Below are 20328 nucleotides of genomic sequence, written 5' to 3' on the forward strand. Positions count from 1 at the left end.
ACCAGCTCTGCAGGAACACCCTACTCCTTTAAGGCAGCGCCAGGATTGTGGGGCGCAAGCGCACTGTACGAACTGTTCATTCACGCGGGTATTCGGTGCTAACAGGTTAACCTCCGGTAAACCCGTTTAGCCTCCGGTGAGTCTCTGTTAGGCACAAGACTCTTTAAACATGAAGCCCCGTGGTGTCACAGTGAGCTGCCCGGCGGAGCTGTGACCTGTCCAAAGGGGTGTTGTTACGGTTTGCAGTTTGACTGTTAGCCTGAAGCTAACTTTAGCATCAGCTGAAGTTACAGACGTCCAGGGCAACGGAGCTTGGGTGAGTTTTACAGAGACAGTATGAGGACCAGTGGACAGGCGTTTACATCTGGCCCATTAACTTGCCGTGAAGTATAAACGGACTTTAGCTCCGTCAGAAACAGTGGCCTAAAGAAGCTAAACCTTTAGCCCCATTGGCTGTAACCTGATCCGAGACTGAGGTTGCTAAACAAGCGAAACTATTTATCGATTGTCAGTTCAAACTCTGCAGTTTGTCTCTTTTAACTTAAAAAACGTTTCCGTCAGACTAACAAGAATTGTTGAATTAACGACGTATTTACCACAAACACCGTGTGTGTTATTTCCGGGTATTATCCACAAACAACTGCGGCCTGTACTACGAAGCCAGTTCAACATGCCCAGGATAGCTTTTAGGTTCAGGTTTAACTAAACCTAACATTTGGGTTCCCTGTTCACTGTACATTATCTTGTTTCTAACCTTTGCCTCAATTTACAGTTTAGCTAACCAATGTTAGCTAGCTGATAGCGCCCATTCGTTTCCAATGTTAGCTTGTTATCTTATTACCAATATCTAATGTTGGCAAACACTGGTGCTCAGTCATGAGCAGTGAGACAGTGAGGGATTAGTTGTTGTAAAAATAAGTTTTGACATCAATATAGAGTTTATTATTTCATGTTAATAGTCTTGTGTGGCTGTGGTGGCTTAGTCAGTCTTTTACCTTTTTGGTATTAGGTCTTTAATAAAACCCCCCTTGGTTTTCACCTAGGAATTCAGGAGTTTTATCTGGTTTGGTAATTGATTAACATTAAAATAAATGTATGATGAAGGCTTAGTAATTGTATTAGCAGTGGTGGAAAGTCATTAAGTACATTTCAACTTTTTAGCTTCTTACATCTTATGAAAAACAGTGTTTAATCAGGGTCCTATTCCAGAAGTTTGAATTGTTAACAGTTCACCAAAAACTGATTTTTTTTTTCCTCCAAACTTCTCATATGTTGTAATTTCCATTAATGTTGAAATGATTAAACATCTCACCAAAAGTCAAAGATTAGAGAACAAGTCTAAATTGAAAACAGATTTGTGAACCAAAACTTTTTTCTTCTTTCCTCTCTGATTAGGCATCTTTAACCCCTCAGATTTATCTGGTGACCCTGTTATATTAAGTATTTTAAGCAGTAACATGCTGCTGACACACTGATGCTTCATTATCAATCATCTAATGATGTAATGTATAATAATACATCAGTCAGAAGGACTTTTACTTTAATACTTTAATTACATTTTGCTGCTAATACTCATGTACTTTTACTTAAATAGGATTTAGGATTTTTCATGCAGGACTTTTGCTTGTAAAGGAGTATTTTTACATTGCTGTATTGGTATTTTTACTTAGATAAAGGATCTGAATACTTCTTCCGCCACTGTGTATTATATTAGTTCAAAGGCATAATTACTTTATTGAACTCAGATTAGATTTCATTCACAGAGTCAACATAAGCAGGAGAGGTCATATTCAGCACTTTTTGGTGCCAAAAGAAGAGTAAGTTGAAACTTGTAAGAATTAGGACTTAGAGATGATAATTCAGTGTGTATTTTCTGTGGTTGTCATGCAGGCTTAATACTGAGCAGGATAATATGGGTGATGGTGACTTTTAAATGTATGTGTTATTACATTAGGGAAGCAGAGGGAGGTCATAAAGGCAGTAAGCAAGCAGGTGGAGGTCATACTACTTTAACCTCCTAGGACCTGGCGTCCACATATGTGGACCTCACATTTTGGGTTCTCTAGACCACAATACTAACTTTTTCTCAACAAGGGCCTGGTGACCACATATGAGGATATTATACTGCCACTCAGTAATCGAAATTTAAAACTAATGTCCGCATATGTGGACATCATTTTTCTCAGGTCCCAATCAGCCTAAATAGCAAAGAGAAATTAAAAATGCACGCCATGCAAGAGTTCGGGTCTTAGGAGGTTAAGGACTGAAACATTACCCTAGCTACTCCTTAAAGGCATAGACCACGCAAAAATCGAACTTTGTCAACTGTCTAATAAAAAAAAAAAAAAACATTCATACTCTACAGGGCCTTTTCCATAAAATTCATATGTTTTTCATTTCTGAATTAATGGAAAAGATGGTATTTAGGCTTTTGAACGAATAGACTGCGTCCTATCTTTTCCATTCATTTTGATATATGGGCCAGTACAGTATACAGTACACTATATGGAATGTTGAATGAGATGATGTGAAATGTTTATTTTGATCTATTCCTTTAATGTTAGTCAGGCACAGGCCTAGATATTGTATGGTGGTAACATATCTACCCACTTCTTTGTTAGGTTGATAGTGTTTTTGGTTCTGCTACAGCATTGTGTGGGTCTGCATTTGAGTGGAAATGACGGTCTGTTGTTTGCATCTGTGGGTTTGATGTGCTGGCAGTTTTGCTCTTGAATACTTTGTTGGTGAGCCCTGACTTCAAAAGTTGTTGTGTGGTACATGCTTCATTAGCTGGTGTTATGGATTTGAATCATCATGATCATCTATAGACTGTAGACATTAAGTTAAACAAGCATGTTAATGTAAGATTGAATGATTGTAAGACTTAAGTGAAGTGAACCACTATCAAAGGACTGAAAACCCACAGCTAAACCTGAAGTTACTTTGCTTACCTCAAATCCTGCTTTGTAGTACAGGCCTCAGGTGTGTGTAGTTCTCAAACCATCACATTATCACCAGCTATCACAAGTTAAAACAAAGACCTGATGTTTATATAACACACAAATGTGGACTCAGGTTGGCATGTAACAGGCTCGAGAGCTGTTCACTAGGCTATACACCTGGACAGCTGTCAGCTGACTGGTCTCACTGGTCCCTACAGCTTCCACCTATGTCCTTAGTGTGTTGTATTAAAATTCAATTTGTTGATCCAGAGGTGTGTGTGTTGATGGACGGCGCGTGTGACACACTCCATTGTGGTGACCAGTCATTGTGGCCTCAGTAAGATGTAAAGACCCTTTGACAGTTGACAAAAAACACAAAGATACGTCTTTTTTCCAGTGTGAAAGGGTACAATCAGCGTTCAGTCCCGGGTCACGTGACTGCAGTAGTCACAGGTATTCATTGGCTCTAGCTCAGTCAGCAGTGATGGAAACTTGACACTGCAAGATTAAACATTAACATAACTTTAAGTGTGTGTGTGTGTGTGTGTATATGTATATATAACGTCTTTCTTCTGTGCTGTAACTTAGACACAGGCCTCTATGCTGCTTTCTACTGTTTACTCAGTGTTTTATGGCACGTTTGTGATCTTGAACGTGAGACAGCAGAAAAACAGAAACTCATCTACTGCCAGTGGGAAAGGAGTCAATCACCTTTTTAGTAGCTTTACCCGTGTTTCAAAAATCCACATACATGCTCAATTTGGTGTTAAAAGAGTAGACCAGGACTGAGCTTTTATCTCAATGTGGTCTGTATGTGAAGTCTGTGACCCAGGTTTCTCCTCCAGGCTGATCTGAGTCCTTGTTCCTCCCTGCAGAGCTGTGACTGACTACAGAGGAGGATGACAATGGCCCCGGTGTCAGACATGGAGGTGACCTCTGTGTCAGACAAGGAGGAGAGGGTGAGGAGAGGAGGTCCACTGTCTCTGGATGACTGCCGCTGTCCTGTGTGTCTGGAGATCCTCATGGAGCCAGTTACACTTCCCTGTACACACACCTTCTGCAAGGTAACACATACTGAAACCTCGTCAGAAGGAGGCAAAGGACGTTCAACCAGTTATTAAGTCCAAGGGTTCACTTACTTTTTTCCAGCATCACTGTGAATGTGTAATGGGTATGATAATAAAGACAAGAAAAGTTATCATTGTTTATGTGGTATTAGCTTAGGCACATTGGGTTTACAATACCATTGACTTAGATGAGGAACAGACCACATTTTATAACCAATTCATGAAGAAACACCCCCCACCCCCAGTTAGAAAAACACCCGGATTCATTAACAAATTTCTTATGTAATCTTTAATTTCTCAGGGGTTGGTCTGGTGATGTCAGCAGCTTCCTTGGTTAAAGTGATGACATTATCAGTGGTAGTTTTTAACAGCTGTAGCTCATTCAAGGGTCCAGTGAAACCTGAGTGTGTTGGTTAATGTGCTCTCTCTGAACAATATGAAAAAATCATACTGTGATTAGTTTGGCAGTTATTGTGATGAGTCATGACTTCAATGTGAAATATAAAGATGACGATGATGTGATTTTTGTTGGCACTGTACCAAATACATGTTCCCTCACATATCTGTAGTACCACACTGCTTCATTTATGATGACATGTTGTGACACGTTTTACTTTAATCAAAGAAACATCTCCTGTGATCCGAATGTTACATCTGACCATTCTGTGATTTCGATAATTCTTCAGTTCACCTCTGACTCTCTCTGAGCCACTGACTGGACTCTGCCAAAGATTGTCTGTGAGTGAAGACACATCACTCTGTAATATCTCCGTACGAGTGGACACTCTTCTTCAAACAAACGATCATCTGATCGCAGTTCGTTAGATCCAGCAGAGTCATCGGATGCTGCAGGTCTTTACCTTCACTCTGCTTCACTCTGTCTTTGTTGATTGTCACTGACAGAAATAAAAATCATCACGCCATTGAGGAGAAAGTGAAGATCACACTTCACACAGTCATTTTAACGGATCTGTGTTTCTCTGTCTCACAATGAATAAACAACACGTCAACTGACAGAACAGGGTTTGATCTAAATGATGGATCTTTATGGGGCAGATGTTGGTGAAGTTAATGAAGACGAGATGTCTCTGTCTTTGTTGTTTCAGGGCTGTTTCCTGGAGACGGTGGACAAAACCACTCTATGCTGTCCCATGTGCAGGAAGAGAGTTTCCACCTGGGCCCGACTGAACAGCAGGAACAACACGCTGGTTAACCAGCAGCTGTGGAGGCAGATCCAGATCTGCTTCCCTTCACAGTGTGAACGCCGACTCACAGGGCAGGAGGACGAGGGTGACCCGGGAGGTACATCCCATAATACTGACAGTCTGCAGGGGTGACGTGTTTAGTTTGTATTGGTGTAGTTGCTGTGTTAACTTAGTCTCCATGTTTTAGTCCTCCTGTAATTACACCAACACGACCTGAGACTTTTCACTGAGCTCTTCACTACGCTAACATCAACGCTTAACGTAAACACAGTCAGAAACTGATCCTCTGACAGCAGCCATGTTGAAATATCTGTTTCTGAGAAGCTCAAACTGCAGGAAATAAATCAGACGCTGTGTGTGTGGTGTGTGTGATGTGTGTGTCTGTGTGTGTGTGTGTGTGTGTGTGTGTAGTCTCAGTGTTTTTTCCCACAGTGAGTCGGCCTGGAGAGCTGAGGCAGGAATACGAGGACCAGGTCTCTAAAGTGAGTTTTGCCTCTATTTTCCATTCTGAGTTTCTCAGTCTGACAGTGAAGGTCGAGACAACAGCAGGGATCGAGCCAGACAATACTGCTATGTAACAGTTTGTTGTACTGTTGTGTTTCAGAGGGATGTTTGGTGTACTCAAGAAGTAATCACACATCAAAGAAAATCAGGCATAAGAGTTTCAGTTTTCTGTCACAGTCGACTGATTATCTTTGGATCTATTAAAACGATTATCAGATGAATCAACAGTGAAAACACTGATAGGGACATCTGTGTCTCTTCAGCTGACAGAGGAGAAGCGGGTGCTGGACGAGGAGGAGAGGAGGGCCAGTGAGGAGTACATCCAGAGACTGTTGGCTGAGGAGGAGGAGCTGGTGCAGGAGGAGAGCAGGAGGAGAGAAGACGACGAGAGGCTGGCCAGACTGCTCAACAACCAGCTGGTGAGAGTTGATGATGGTTCAGGTTCTGTTTTTATTCTGAAGCTGCTGAGAAGGAAAGGATGACATCAATTCATCATTTCAGAAATGAACTCACTGACAGGTGACAGGTCAGTGTCATTTAGTAGAGTTGTGAAGGATATTTATCGCTGGTGCGGTGCTTGTTCAAACTGTGGCTGTCACCAGGGGCTGGATCCCTTTCCTGCGTTGGCAGGTGCACGTGGTAAACTGTCCAGGTGCTGCTCTGCCTTTGTAGTGTAGTTCCGCCTTTTTCTTCACCTAGCATGTAGAGACATTGAAGCAAAGTTTGAAGTCGATCAGATGAGCGGTTGTTGAGAAAATCAACAGTGGACAGACAAATTCCTCTAATTACAGTTAGAGTATGTAGTTTAAATATATTCCTCTCCTCTTTTAACATTTAATGTTGTCTTTCCTTACAGCAGGTTTTCAACTTATCACTTTGTCCAGTTTTAATGCCTCCACGCCGGCGACAGTCAAAGCAGGGGGGTTGTCTGTCTGTCCGTCCTGTTCTCGTGAATGTGATCTCAGTCACGCCTTAAGGGAACTTCTTTAAATTTGGCACAAACATTTATTAGGACTCAAGGATGAACTGATTAGATTTCTGTGCTGAGAGGTCAGTGTGACATCACAAAATACCTTTTAGCCATTACCCAAGACTTCTCACAGCAATTATGACAAAATTTCACACAATATTTTCTATGACTCTGGGTAAACAGGGATGTAATCTGAAACTAGTCTGAGAGGTGGAGGCCAACAACCACGAGGAGGTGATTCTAGTTTAACTGTGTGACCTTTATTTTTTTATACCTCCTCATCCTGTCTTTCATTTCATCATCTTCTTGTTTTTCAATTCATCTTCCTCCTGTCTTTCATTCTGTCTTCACCTTCTTCTTCCTCCTGTCCTCCTACCTCCTTCCTCATCCTTGTTTTATTTTTTTGCTCCTCCTGCAGAACTCAGCTCCAGTGTCTCAGGAAAACTTTCATCCTGCTGAAGTGACTCCAGCCAAGAAGAAGAAGGAGGTCGGCGCCGGACAGATTGAGAAGTAAGTCGACTTCAGAACCTGAACCAGGTTCAATGATTCTGTTAGACTGCAGACATTTAGCTTAGATATTCAGTTTTCATGTTTAATATAATCCATTAATGTTCGGCCAGTGAGTCTCTAAAAGACTGTTTTGAGTGAACACATTGGAATGTCCTGTTGGAGTCACAGGAAAATGATAACAGCAAGGACCCTGACCTTGATAGAATGGTTGAATGTACCACAGACTACATTAACTTCTGTATGGACACTGTGATACCAGCAAGGACTGTACACTGCTTTCCAAACAACAAACCCTGGATCACCAGTAACATCAAGACCCTCCTCAAGCAGAAAGAGGAGGCCTTCAGGGATGGAGACAGGGAGAAGCTCAGGTGTCTGCAACATGAGCTGAAGAGGAGATTAAAGCAGGAGAAGGAGGACTACAAAAAGAAAGTAGAGAGGAAGCTGCAGCACAACAACACCAGAGAGGTGTGGAAGGGGATGAGGACCATCACTGGCTATAAAGAGAAGAACAGCCAGGCAACATCAGGTGATGTGGACTAGGCCAATGAGTTCAACCTGTTCTACAACAGGTGTGACACAGCCTCACCTGTTCTCTCTCCCACTGCTTCAGCTGCAGCTTCTCCTGCAGCATCTCCTCCACAACCTGACACTGCAGCTGCAACTCCCTCCACACTGGGTCAAGCCTCCTGTCCTTTACAGCCGAGGAGGTGAGGGCGGAGCTCAAGAGGCTACGTCATGGAGAGGCAACAGGCCTGGATGGTGTGTGTCCGAGGCTGTTAAAGGACGTTGCAGCCCAGCTGGCTGAGCCTCTCCAGAGGATCTTTAACTTAAGCCTTCAAACAGAGAGGGTCCCGGTCCTGTGGAGAACATCATGTCTTGTTCAGGTACCTAAAGTAGGACGACTGGCTAAGATAAATGACTACAGACCAGTGGCCCTCACATCACACATCATGAAGACCCTGGAGCGGCTGCTTCTCCACCTTCTGAGGCCACAGGTTGAACATGCACTAGACCCCCTACAGTTCAGCTACATTCAAGGGAAGGACAATGACGTGGTGCACACTTATAAATACCTAGATGTGCACCTGGACACAGATACCAGAAAGGACAGAGCTGCATCAGTTTTCCCTTGATGTCTGCAGTGAAATGCTGCACATGTTTTATCATCAGTGGTGGCCAGTTTACTCTTTCATGCTGCAGTCTGCTGGGGCAGCAGCATGTCCGACATGAACACAAAGAGACTGGACAAGCTGGTAAAAAAGGCTGGGTCTGTGCTTGGCAGGAGTCTGGATTCACTCAGGACTGTTGTAGAGAGACACATGCAATGTAAGATGGAGGCCATCCATGGAGGACATGGAGGACAATACCAACCACCCTCTCCACAACATTCTGGCAGGACAGAGAAGCAGCTACAGAAACAAACGTCTCATCTCACTGCGCTGCAGAACAGAGAGGTTCAGGAGATCCTTTGTTCCAACTGCCATCAGGCTGTACAACACCTCAGCCAAAGGAAGTGATCAAATAATTTCATTATTATTGTTTATTTATTATTATTATCAACAATGAGATAATGGACACATGATTCATCTATCTATCCCATTCGAGCTAGTCGGTCGAAAAAATGTAAGTTTCTCTGTCTGTATGTGATGGACCTTCACTGGATTTCCAGAGATCACTTGTGATTCTGCCATCAAATATAAAACACTTCACCACACTTTTGAACACTTAGAGCTCTCCACCATTGTCACTAAGAGGTGTGTGTGCGTGCGTGTGCGCGCGTGTGTGTGTGTGCGCGCGTGTGTGTGCACTCCACAGTGACACGGAGCTGCTTGCCTTTCACACACAGGGTCAGAGAGAGAGATGCAGTTGAACTTCAACGTATGGATAGTGAAAATGCGTCGTCAGAGAGTTGGTGAATGGGCAAGAGAACTTTAAGGTTGTAATAACAAATAGGAAATCTATTTTCCTAATTTCTTCAGTACAGAGAGCAGAACCAATAACGTCAGATGGTTTTTGTAGAGGGGGGATGAAATTTGTTGTAAAACAGAATGAGGCACAATAATCGTTTTATCTCGATTATCTTGTTTTCGTAATCGTTGGAAGCTGAAATTATAATTGAAAATAAAATTAGATTAATCTCCCAGCTCTATTATAAAGATGGACAGTTAATAGATTTTACTCTGAGCTGAGAATGAACCATGATGTTTTCCACTGCAGCTGAAGCAGTGGGAGAGAGAACAGGTGAGGCTGTGTCAAACCTGTTGTAGAACAGCCTGAACTCATTGGCCTTGTTCACATCACCTGATGCTGCCTGGCTGTTCTTCTCTTTATAGTCAGTGATGGTCCTCATCCCTTTCCACACCTCTCTGGTGATAGTGATAGCACAGGCCTCGGCTCTGTCTTCTTATATTTTACCTCCGTTGATGTATTGCTATATTTCTTGAATTACCTGTAGATCAGTTAAGTGACACAAACAGTGGGAATGCATATGGCATCGCTCAAAAGCATGTGTGTCCTTGTGCATGAGACAAATTAATGGTGGACAGACTGATAGAAAAACAGCTATCAGAGGTCTAAAACTCCAGGGACTTTTTAAATGTGTCTGTAAGTTCAGCTAATGAAGTGATGGTTGTTTTTGTTGTGTGTTTCAGGTTCTTGTGTCCTCTTCCATCTAGAACAAACTCAGACTGCAGCTCTGCCTCCAGCTTCAGGGCTAACAAGGTCAGTTCAGACTGGGTAAAAGGTTTCTGTTATAGCTCAGCTCAGTGTTATTAAACTGAAGCGTTATTAAATTGAAGTGTTAATTAAACTGAAGTATGAAATAAACTGAAGTGATAATTAAACTGGTCTGATGGTGGTGATATAAAAAAAAGACTAAAGTGTTCATTGTTTTCACCGACTGTAAATAAAAATGTTCACGTTGACTGACATAGACCTTTTGTAGGACTGAGACTAAACCTAACAATACACTGTAAAAAAAATTAACACTTGCTGAGAGAAGAATGTTTTGACACCACTGACTCTTCATCCTGATGTTGTTTCAGGAGAACATTCTCCTCCCTCAGGAGGAGCTGCAGCTCCCTAAACTCGATTATTATGGCGCTCTGACAAACAGGTCAGAGCCTCCAGTGCTCCATCTGGACTCTGTGGAGGATCAGACTCCCAGCAGTCAGCTGATGGGAGACGGAAGACCTTTATCAATCAAGAGGAAGAGCTCTGTGCTGGAGAAAACAGAGGAGGGGGTTATGATCACCAAACACTGTCACTGTCACTCGCTACCTTCCTCCTCCTCTTCCTCCTCTCTGGAGGAGGAGGGGTTGCCCCTGCAGAGAAGGGCTGAGTGGGAGACGGAGCAGCTGAGCAGACGGCAACAGGAGGAGGAGGACCGGCGACTTGCTCTGCTCCTGCAGAAGGAGCTAGACCAGGAGGAGAAACAGAGAGCCACCGACAGACGCAAAGGAACTGCAGATGCCTACCAGCTCCGCCAGAACCGACGAGGGAAGGTGGGGGCCAGCACCAACACCCCCAGCAGACCCTCCAGGAAGTCTTCAAAGTCCTCCACCACCTCCAGCTCCTCACCCTCTTTAAAGACTACAAAGACTCCCTCACCCTCCTCCAGCTCCACCAGCAGAGGCAGTAAACAGACTACCCTGACTGAGATGTTCTCCAGCCTAAGTAGCTGAACCCTTACTCTCCTTCTGTACTGTGACCTGGTGTGTCTCTACCACCACTGAACAGTCCAGACCTCCTCCTGCTGGTCTCAGTCTCTGTTTAACCGCCTCACTTATTCTTCTTTTCTTAGAAAGCTTTAGAAAATATTAACTGTTAAGTGCCGACAGAAATTTGTCATCTTCAACCCTGCTTTCATTTGACTTTGTTTGGAGACACTACATGGCCAAAAGTATGTGGGCAGTCCATTACTGGTTATTCACTTGGTTATAAACTGTCAAACCAAAAACAAATCAGAAGACCAACATGATGTCCAACATCTCATTTTGTTCGACCAGTTTTCCAAGACATAAAGGCCATCCATTAACCTGATCTCACAGCCTCCACCTGGTTACCAGATGTTGATCCAGCTGCAGAGATCTAATCTTGCATTATTACTTAACCTGGAGTCTTCAGCTGTATGAGGTCTATCTCTCAGGTGACCCTGCACCTCGGCGTGTAAACAGGGCTGTTCTAAACATGATATATTTTTGTTTGAAAGCTTCTTTGTGAGAGAAAGGTATCAGAATAGAGAGAAGAGATTCAGAGTAAAACTAAAGACATATGTCGTCTGCCCCTCAGCTCTGATGTTACGAAGAACAGCCTTTACACACCAGTACCTTTTTTATTTTTTTATTATATTTTCTTTATTCAAGACTTATGTACTGTCCACAAACATCAGTGTGTTCACGCTGCATTCAGGTTGTGTGTGATGGATGGCAGCACACTGTTTGTGTATGTGATGATAGTGTTCATCTCAACACAAAGCTGTGATGACAATTACGGCAGGATGCTGCTTGACCACAGACTGTTGATCTGTTCAGAGTAAAAAAAGGGCCTGAGATTATCATCAGCTGTTGTTGATCAGTCAATGTTTGTGAAGTTTTAGAAATAAAAATAAACTGCTTCAGTCTGACGTGTTTCAATCTGAATGCTTAGTTCAAATGTTGTTTTACTTAAAGATGCAATGTGTAAGATCTGGCTAGAATTTTTGTTTAAAATGTTAAAAAATGAACATGATCAACAAATGAGAAGGAGCCACAGTGATGATCTCATGACCAAGACCTCCATTTATTGTATTTCAGAGATACCTACTGAAATGAGCGTGCTAACCAACTAGCTGCGTCCAGGCCTGTGTTGTAATAGCACTTTGACACTAGATGCTGTGTGAGTCAGTGAGGGATCTGGTCTGCTCTCAGTCCCACAAAGAAGAGCAGCTTTAAGTTAACAGCTCCTGAGTATAAAAAAAGAAAAGGTCCCGACTAGCATCACAGAAACACAGACATGGCTGAAGTTCCTGGAAAGCTGTCTTTATCTCCATCCCAAAGGACCGTTCTGGACAAGAAACCACGTTCAACGGCAAAGAAAAGAAGGAAACCGCCGAGTAAATCTTGGTGTTTTAGACTGGTGAGTAAAATCTAATGTTGCAAAAAATGACAAACCATACCGACAAACATTTCAAGTGGCATGAATGTATGATATTGATGTTGTCGACAGAAGTTAGAGCAGTTTAGTAGTGTGTGGTGTTCCTGCCAGCTGTTGTCCAGCTAGTTAAGTCAGTAACTTTAGGCTTGACTGTACATTGAGATTGTATGTGTGGTGGGGAATACTCCCCTAAGTGCAGGTAAATGTGTAGTGTTGGACGTGTAGGGTGATTGAATGCAGCCTTGGCCTGACTCCTCCCCTGGCCACTCCCCTAATCATGGCTAAACTATATAATGCACCTGTGTTCCCTCTGCCTCCTGATCTGTCCCTGCTGTGGCTGCTGGTGTTTGGTGTGCCAGGTATGTGGAAAAAACAGTTCTGTATGCACGTTTCTACCTTAACTGCGTCTTATAGTTGCTTACCTTTGTTTGAAGAATTGGTTCAACGTGTGTAGAAGTCCGTTTTTGCCCCCTGCCCAGAATGACCAGTGGTTTGTGTTAATGCCCCATACCAGAGGTGGTGAGTTGGTTTGTGGTTTTAAAGTGCATTTTTGATACACAGTATGGCTAACCTGGCTGATTGTAGTTTTCCCCCCTTTCCAGGTTCCCCTGCCACATAACCACTGCTGTTTTGCCCTTAGCTTAGTGTTAATTTATTTAATTTTATTTTAATTTATTAATTTTATTAGTGTTTATTTTGCCCTTTTTTGTTGGCCTTTTGTGATTTATTTTGCCTGTCCTGTATTTCTTTAGTCACATGGTTTGTTTTGTTTAAGTTGTTTGATTCTGACATATTTTCCTTGAGTTATTTTGAGATATTTTGCATTTAAGCCAACTGGGTTACAATGTTATTTTTGTTTTTTTTTATTTTTGTGTTTAGTTCTTTTCTTTTAGAAGCAGAGTGCCCTCTTGTTGGGAGGCTAGGCACCCGTGGTGAGGTCCCTTCATGTATTTGCATGTGAGTAATTGCACGGGAACACAATATAGACTGCACCATTTTGCTGTGAGGATTTGCTGTATTGCGCCTAAGGTGAGTAGTGGTTGCACCCCTGGACACTCCTCAGTGTAGTCTGCCTCTCCACAAGTGGCCTCGCCTTAGTTCTTTTGCTTAGTTTACTTTGGACTAGATTTCATACTTAAAATACACTTTCATTTTTTAGAATTGATATTGAGACCTTTTTAATGTTAATTGTAATAATTTTATCCACTTTACAGGTTTTAAGAAATTTCTTTTTTTTTCTTTCAGCAGCTCCTGTCCTGCCTGTTGTTGTTTTTTTGTGCCTTTCTATCCATTTTTCAACCAGTATTGAAGGTTTCAGTAGTATTTCCTGGGGTGCTATTCCCCAGGTGGTGTTGTTCGGCTTTCCCACAGTACCACAGGCTGGGTAACTATGTCTCAGGGACAGTTCACCGGGTGAGATTTCTTCTCTGCCCAGCCTCATCAATCATCAAAAATCACATTACAATAACACCTTGGAGTATTGACCCTGCACATAACAGATATTGTCTATACTGTGATCTTTTGCACATCCTGCTCAGCAGGAGTTTTGTCAACACTTTTGTATATAGTTATAGAATTTTTGTGTAGTATTGCTTTCATTAACTCTGTTATATATGTATCTATGTATATATATCTTTTTGACTGTTGCAGTATTATACCTTTTTATTTCCTATAAATACATTTATTGCATACTACACCAAGCCAAATATCTTGTAAGTAAAAAACTATCTTGCAATAAACCTTATTTTCTGATTCTGCCTTTGTGATGATGTCATCATCCCTTCCTTATGCTGCTACCTGACACCCATGTGTCATGCAGTATCCCCTTTCCTTCATATTTTTATAGGTAAATAAAAACACACTGTTTGTAAGTATTCATAATTTGCTTCAGTGCTGTCAACAAGTTCAAAAATGTCAACACTACACATTACACCTTTGACGTTCAGTCTGCTACACTTCATACAGCTTCAAGGTTATATTAGCTTCTTCTGTTATTTAATTTTAATTTGAAAATCACAACAAAATACATCTGACTCCAGAGTGAAGCTCTGAACAGTTCAGGACCTCAATGTTTTTATTCTATTCTCTGTAGATGATTCAGTGTTAATCAGCTGGATCATTTTCAGCTTCTCAGACCCAGACAGGAAACAGAAACACATGAGTGCAGTGATACAGAAGCAATGTCCACTGTTCAGACATTTATTTATCTGTTAATTGTGTATTATTTTTTATTTATTTCTCAAATATGATTACAAATCTGGTTTGACTTAATGTGTGAGGTGTGTCTTAAAGGTGGGATATGTAGGACACTCCCTTATTGTAATTGGTTAGTCAATCAAATATTTACTTCCCTTTACTGACAGTTTGTCCAAATGTGGTGCATCTAACAGCCCCCTCTAGTGGTCGCTGTAGTTCCAATGCCACTGTCAGTTTATTGAATTAATTCAAGGGTGGTGTGGCAAGCCCATGCAAAACCATATTAAAATAACCTTATAAAGACATGGAGACACACATTAAAACAACAAGAAGATAAAATACAATGTCCATGTTGAGCTGAATGAGACATCTGCAGCTCACTAACCCAATCGTTAATCAAATATGAGTAAATAAGACATGGGAGGAGTTAGCAGCAAGTAATAACAATAATAATGATGATGAATGTGAATAAACAGCACAGAGGAAGGTTCATCATGCTCAGGTTTCTGTGGTTTCTGTGTGGTCATGTGACGCCTGAAGCTCATCAAACCACCATCCTCGTGGATCTGGTGGAATGGTCCCCACTGTGTTGTGGTTTATGAGACATCCTGTGACTCTGGGTTTTGGACTGTGGTTTGTTATAGACTGTTCATGTTAAATGTCTGTAAAGGTTTCACTGTTGTGAGATTCAGAGGAAACAAACTCCTCTGTGATTTGTTCATGTTGGTCGATCAACAGATCTCAGGCATCCTTGACGCAAACTCTGGTATAGACAAAAACCTTTTCAGACGGTCTCAGCCCAAGTTCAGTCGGGGATGGAGGTCTCAGCTTACTACTGATTAGATTCTGGTGTGGACTAAACAAGCTGCTTCTATTCAATTCAATTTAGTGCCAAATCAAAACAAACCTCATCTCAAGGCTCTTTACAGCGTCAGGTTATGACCTTAGAATACTAAAGAGAGAAACAAACAGTTCTCACCATGAGCAGCACTTGGGTGTTTGGATGACATGAGCATGTTTCCCATGAGAGTTGGCTGTCCAAATGCCAACCGAGTGACTCACAGATGATCTAAAATAAGACAAGTGATTTTAGAAGAACTGAAAATAGAGAAAAAGATGAAGTGAACAAACAGTTCAGACTGAGTCAGTCCAGAGTCAGAGGGGCACTGCTTTCTCATCATCATCCGGTGATTATAGTGTATTGTACTCTATATATTGCTTGGTTAATGACCATCGGTTGTTCACTACTGTAGCAGACATACCTGGTCTGCAAACAGTCAAAATAATTTCATTGTGTTCAATTCAAGGACATGAGTTATGGACCCAAATTTGACTTTTATTACTCTTCCCACCATCAAGACAAAGGACCCTTCTCTCACAAACAGACCATGCTTTTAGCATGTCAGAGAGATGCACAACCAGACCAAGGGTCAAAGGGTCAGCTCCAGATGATCAATGAATGGACGACCAGGCAAATTCGAGAATGGTTGAAATGTAACATTTAGGTTTAAGACAATGTCCTTCATGTGACCATACTGTCATCATCCTTCACACAAGGTGACACACACTACATAACATCCAGAATGTCTTTATTAGTACTATTATAGTCAAAGGGTTAAGGCAAAGAACTGCTGTGTAATCCCTATTTATTATTAGCTTTAGGAAATGTTTACTAAGTTGTTTTACCAGTTTACCACAGACAAAAGTGCAAGTTTTATAGATAAACTCTAGAATTAAACAATTAAAAAGTTCCATGGAAAATGACTCTCTTCTCCAAGTTGAAACGAAGGAGAAGATGAGAAACGACCCTGAAACGTGCGCCAGCCCCCAGGGGATAAAACCGTCGTGATCACTTCACACATTGATCTTTGCCATCTGCTCTTAGCTACAAGCTCGTAGCTATCGGCTTTTAGCCATTGCTTTAGCCATATTGCACTTTATCGCTCGTCTGCTCCTTTGTTCTTTCTGTTCAATGCGCTCCAAGTAACATTCTCTTTGTCCACACGTGATTTCTTTTATAATCAAAGTCAAAACCAACTGAACCAAAACAGCAGAAGTGCTGAGAGTCATTTTTGTGACTTTTAATTATCACCATGTTTTCCTTTTTGAAGATTTTTGACAGTTTTAGAGTCATGTGGCCGACACCAGCCTCCTCTAAATTTATCCAGCAAGTGAAATGCATTAGAGGTTAATTTGCATCAACCCGCAAGAGAAGCTGGCAGATAACACATCTGCCCATGACTGCCTGCAAAGAAGTCTATTAGAGATCAAGAGTGCCCAAGACAGAAAGTCTGTTGGCAAACTCCACCAGAGCTGAGATACAGTTGTGGTCAAACGTTTACATACACTTGTAAAGAACATAATGTCATGGCTCTCTTGAGTTTCCAGTTATTTCTACAAGTCTGATTTTTCTCTGATAGAGTGACTGGAACAGATACCTCTTTGTCACAAAAAACATTCATGAACTTTGGTCCTTTTATGACATTATTATTTATAACAGAAAAAGTGACAAAATCTGCTGGGTCAAAAATATACATACAGCAACATGAATTAGCAATTTTGGTGACTTTGAAAGTTGTGTCAATGAATTGAGCTTCACAGCATGGCCTCTTAACTTCTTGTGAGTGATTATGACTACAGCTGGTGACTTCTCTGAGGCCATTTAAATAGGGCTCATTGGATACAAACGCCCACAAACGCTACAATGGGAAAGTCAAAGGAGCTCAGCATGGATCTGAAAAAGCGAATCATTGACTTGAACAAGTCAGGAAAGTCACTTGGAGCCATTTCAAAGCAGCTGCAGGTCCCAAGAGCAACAGTGCAAACAATTGTTTGTAAGTATAAAGTGCATGGCACTGTTTTGTCACTGCCACGATCAGGAAGAAAACGCAAGCTATCACCTGCTGCTGAGAGAAAATTGGTCCGGAGGGTGAAGAGTAAACCGAGAACCACCAAAAAGCAGATCTGCCAAGAATTAGAAGCTGCTGGAACACAGGTGTCAGTGTCCACAGTCAAGCGTGTTTTGCATCTCCATGGACTGAGAGGCTGCCGTGCAAGAAGGAAGCCCTTGCTCCAAAAGCGGCACCTTAAGGCTCGACTGAAGTTCGCTGCTGATCACATGGACAGAGATAAGACCTTCTGGAGGGAAGTTCTGTGGTCAGACGAAACAAAAATCGAGCTGTTTGGCCACAATGCCCAGCAATATGTTTGGAGGAGAAAAGGTGAGGCCTTTAACCCTAAGAACACCATGCCTACCGTCAAGCACGGTGGTGGTAGTATTATGCTGTGGGGCTGTTTTGCTGCCAATGGAACTGGTGCTTTACAGAGAGTAAATGTGATAATGAAGGAGGATTACCTTCAAATTCTTCAAGATAACCTAAAATCATCAGCCCGAAGGTTGGGTCTTGGGCGCAGTTGGGTGTTCCAACAGGACAATGACCCCAAACACACATCAAAAGTGGTAATGGAATAGCTAAATCAGGCTAGAATTAGGGTTTTAGAATGGCCTTCCCAAAGTCCTGACTTAAATCCCATTGAGAACATGTGGACAATGCTGAAGAAACAAGTCCATGTCAGAAAGCCATCAAATTTAACTGAACTGCACCAATTCTGTCAAGAGGAGTGGTCAAAGATTCAACGAGAAGCTTGCCAGAAGCTTGTGGATGGCTACCAAAAGCGCCTAATTGAAGTGAAAATGGCCAAGGGACATGTAACCAAATATTAGCACTGCTGTATGTATATTTTTGACCCAGCAGATATGATCATTTTTTCTGTTAACCCATAATAAAGTCATAAAAGAACCAAACTTCATGAATGTTTTTTGTGACAAAGAAGTATCTGTTCCAGTCACTCTATCAGAGAAAAATCAGACTTGTAGAAATAACGGGAAACTCAAGAGAGCCATGACATGTTCTTTATAAGTGTATGTAAACTTTTGACCACAACTGTACATCGGCAGAGCTTGCTATCCTGGGAATGATGACATTGCCTCCAAGAGGTCCCACTCAGAGCTGTGTCGTCAGGTAAGCAGGAAACGTCAGCTGCTTGGGTTTAAACCAAGGTCTTCAGCTACAGCGCAACTCACAGTAGGCCGGTCTCAACACTCTGCTCATGACTGGGTTGATGTCGAAACATAGCAATATTTAATCATCAAACCTAATTCGTAGATGTAGCATCATTAGCTGTATAGCCATAGTGTATAGCCATAACATATTCTCTCCCACCATTGACAACTCATCACATGACTCGTTTCATTTTCATCTTCATGATTATTACACTTTGCATTTACTCTGTAGATAGTAGTTTAGTTAATAAACTCCTTTATTTACACCCAGCTGTTGTCCTGTTGTGTTCTTTTGACGTAGAGACTGGAGATCCATTGAATCCAGAAGTCACGACTTCTGATATGAGATTTATCACATTAATCAATGAAGTAATTCAATGTTCTCCTCCCTGATGACTGGTGCCCCCTTATCAATGAGAGCAAATTCTAAATTGTGCTATTCATGCTAGATTACTTTTCATGGTGCATTGTGGGATACTATACAGGATATAAGAATTCTCATTATGCATTCAGACAGCACTACAAACTCACTATATAGTAGTGACTGATTTTGGACACAGCCATTGACCTATGACCTCCTTACCTGTTGCTGATCTGAGTCATTCTGGCTCTCGTACTGGAGCATTGTACCAGTTCAAACTCTAAACAAGGATTCATGCCCATAAAAACCTGGACAAGGATTTAAAATGGTGACTTTTCACCACGGTCAGAGGATCCACTCAGGAGGAGAATGGATTCAGATAAATCCTGAACCAAACTTCAACAACAAACTGAGCTGTGAGAGTACACACAGGTCTGGTCTCACTGAAGCTTCTCCACAGAGACTTAGTTTACTCACTGGGAGACAGTTTATTATTTTATTTGTTGTTGCCTGTTCTTCTTCTCTGCTGAAAAACCATTTCTTCGGAATAAGCCTGAATGAGTTTGAGCAGCTGATGCACTGCCTTTATCTTTTACCTCATCTGTTTCTTACTGTACTGATTTTTATACAGATGTGGTTCGTGAGGGAACACCTGGACCCTGAGGCCCGACCAGTGCTGCAGAAACACACACACCTGACCTACCTGCAGAGTATGTGTGTATTTGCTGAGTTTTGATTAGGTTTGTTTGTTACCTCAGGGTGGTTCTTGTTTCCATATATGGGTGTGGGCGTGTCTGTGCCTCTGTTGAGAAGTTTAAAAACATGTGTTCCTCAGACTGAGTCTGAACTGGATCATCAGCGTGTTCAGCAGCAGCTCTTCATGGTGAGTGAACTGTTTTTATTATAGCTCATTCTCCAGACCAGCATGTGACAGTGATTCACTCACAGAGACACTCAAGACAAGACAAAATATTTAGCATTCAGCACCTAAAGAGCCAGATATTTCCCTCAGGAGCTAGTTAAGGTTCAAAGATTCTACTTTATGTTATTTTCAGCTGCTGATTAATGAGATTTTAATTCATAACATTATGAACATTCATACAGGGATTAATTCCAAATTGTGTTTGGCACAAAGCAGCCAGAAAGTTTAATGAATGCAGCTTTAACCAAATTATTCTGTTCATCTAAACTGAACTAACCCATAAACATAGAGACGTCAGATTAGAAAATACACACAGGTAAACACTACACAAACAAAGTATGGGAAGTCGTGTTTTAGGAAGGACAGTCTGTGTGAACAGCTGGGATGGTTAATGGAAAAATAAATCAGGATGTTTCAAACTAACATGTATATTAGAAATATAAAGGACCAAC

The 20328-nt window shown here is 41.7% G+C and overlaps 1 protein-coding gene across 3 annotated transcripts; it reads left to right on the forward strand.

The window, feature by feature from the left end:
• Nucleotides 1-40: 40 nt before the first annotated feature.
• On the forward strand, nt 41-11819 carry rnf168 (ring finger protein 168). Of its 3 annotated transcripts, none has more exons than XM_056373644.1 (8): nt 41-316; nt 3818-4006; nt 5116-5311; nt 5632-5696; nt 5982-6137; nt 7107-7198; nt 9853-9922; nt 10246-11819. In XM_056373644.1, exons 2-8 carry the CDS (start codon nt 3842-3844, stop codon nt 10882-10884), a joined length of 1383 nt encoding a protein of 460 aa, XP_056229619.1. In that variant the 5' UTR covers nt 41-316; nt 3818-3841; the 3' UTR covers nt 10885-11819. The 3 variants fall into 3 exon arrangements, with proteins under 3 accessions (XP_056229619.1, XP_056229616.1, XP_056229617.1); XM_056373641.1 differs by having other exon boundaries at nt 42-316; nt 5626-5696; XM_056373642.1 differs by having other exon boundaries at nt 56-136; nt 5626-5696.
• Nucleotides 11820-20328: the final 8509 nt, after the last annotated feature.

The sequence above is a fragment of the Seriola aureovittata genome, chromosome 4 (genome assembly GCF_021018895.1).
Source record: "Seriola aureovittata isolate HTS-2021-v1 ecotype China chromosome 4, ASM2101889v1, whole genome shotgun sequence".
Taxonomy (NCBI): Eukaryota; Metazoa; Chordata; class Actinopteri; order Carangiformes; family Carangidae; genus Seriola; species Seriola aureovittata.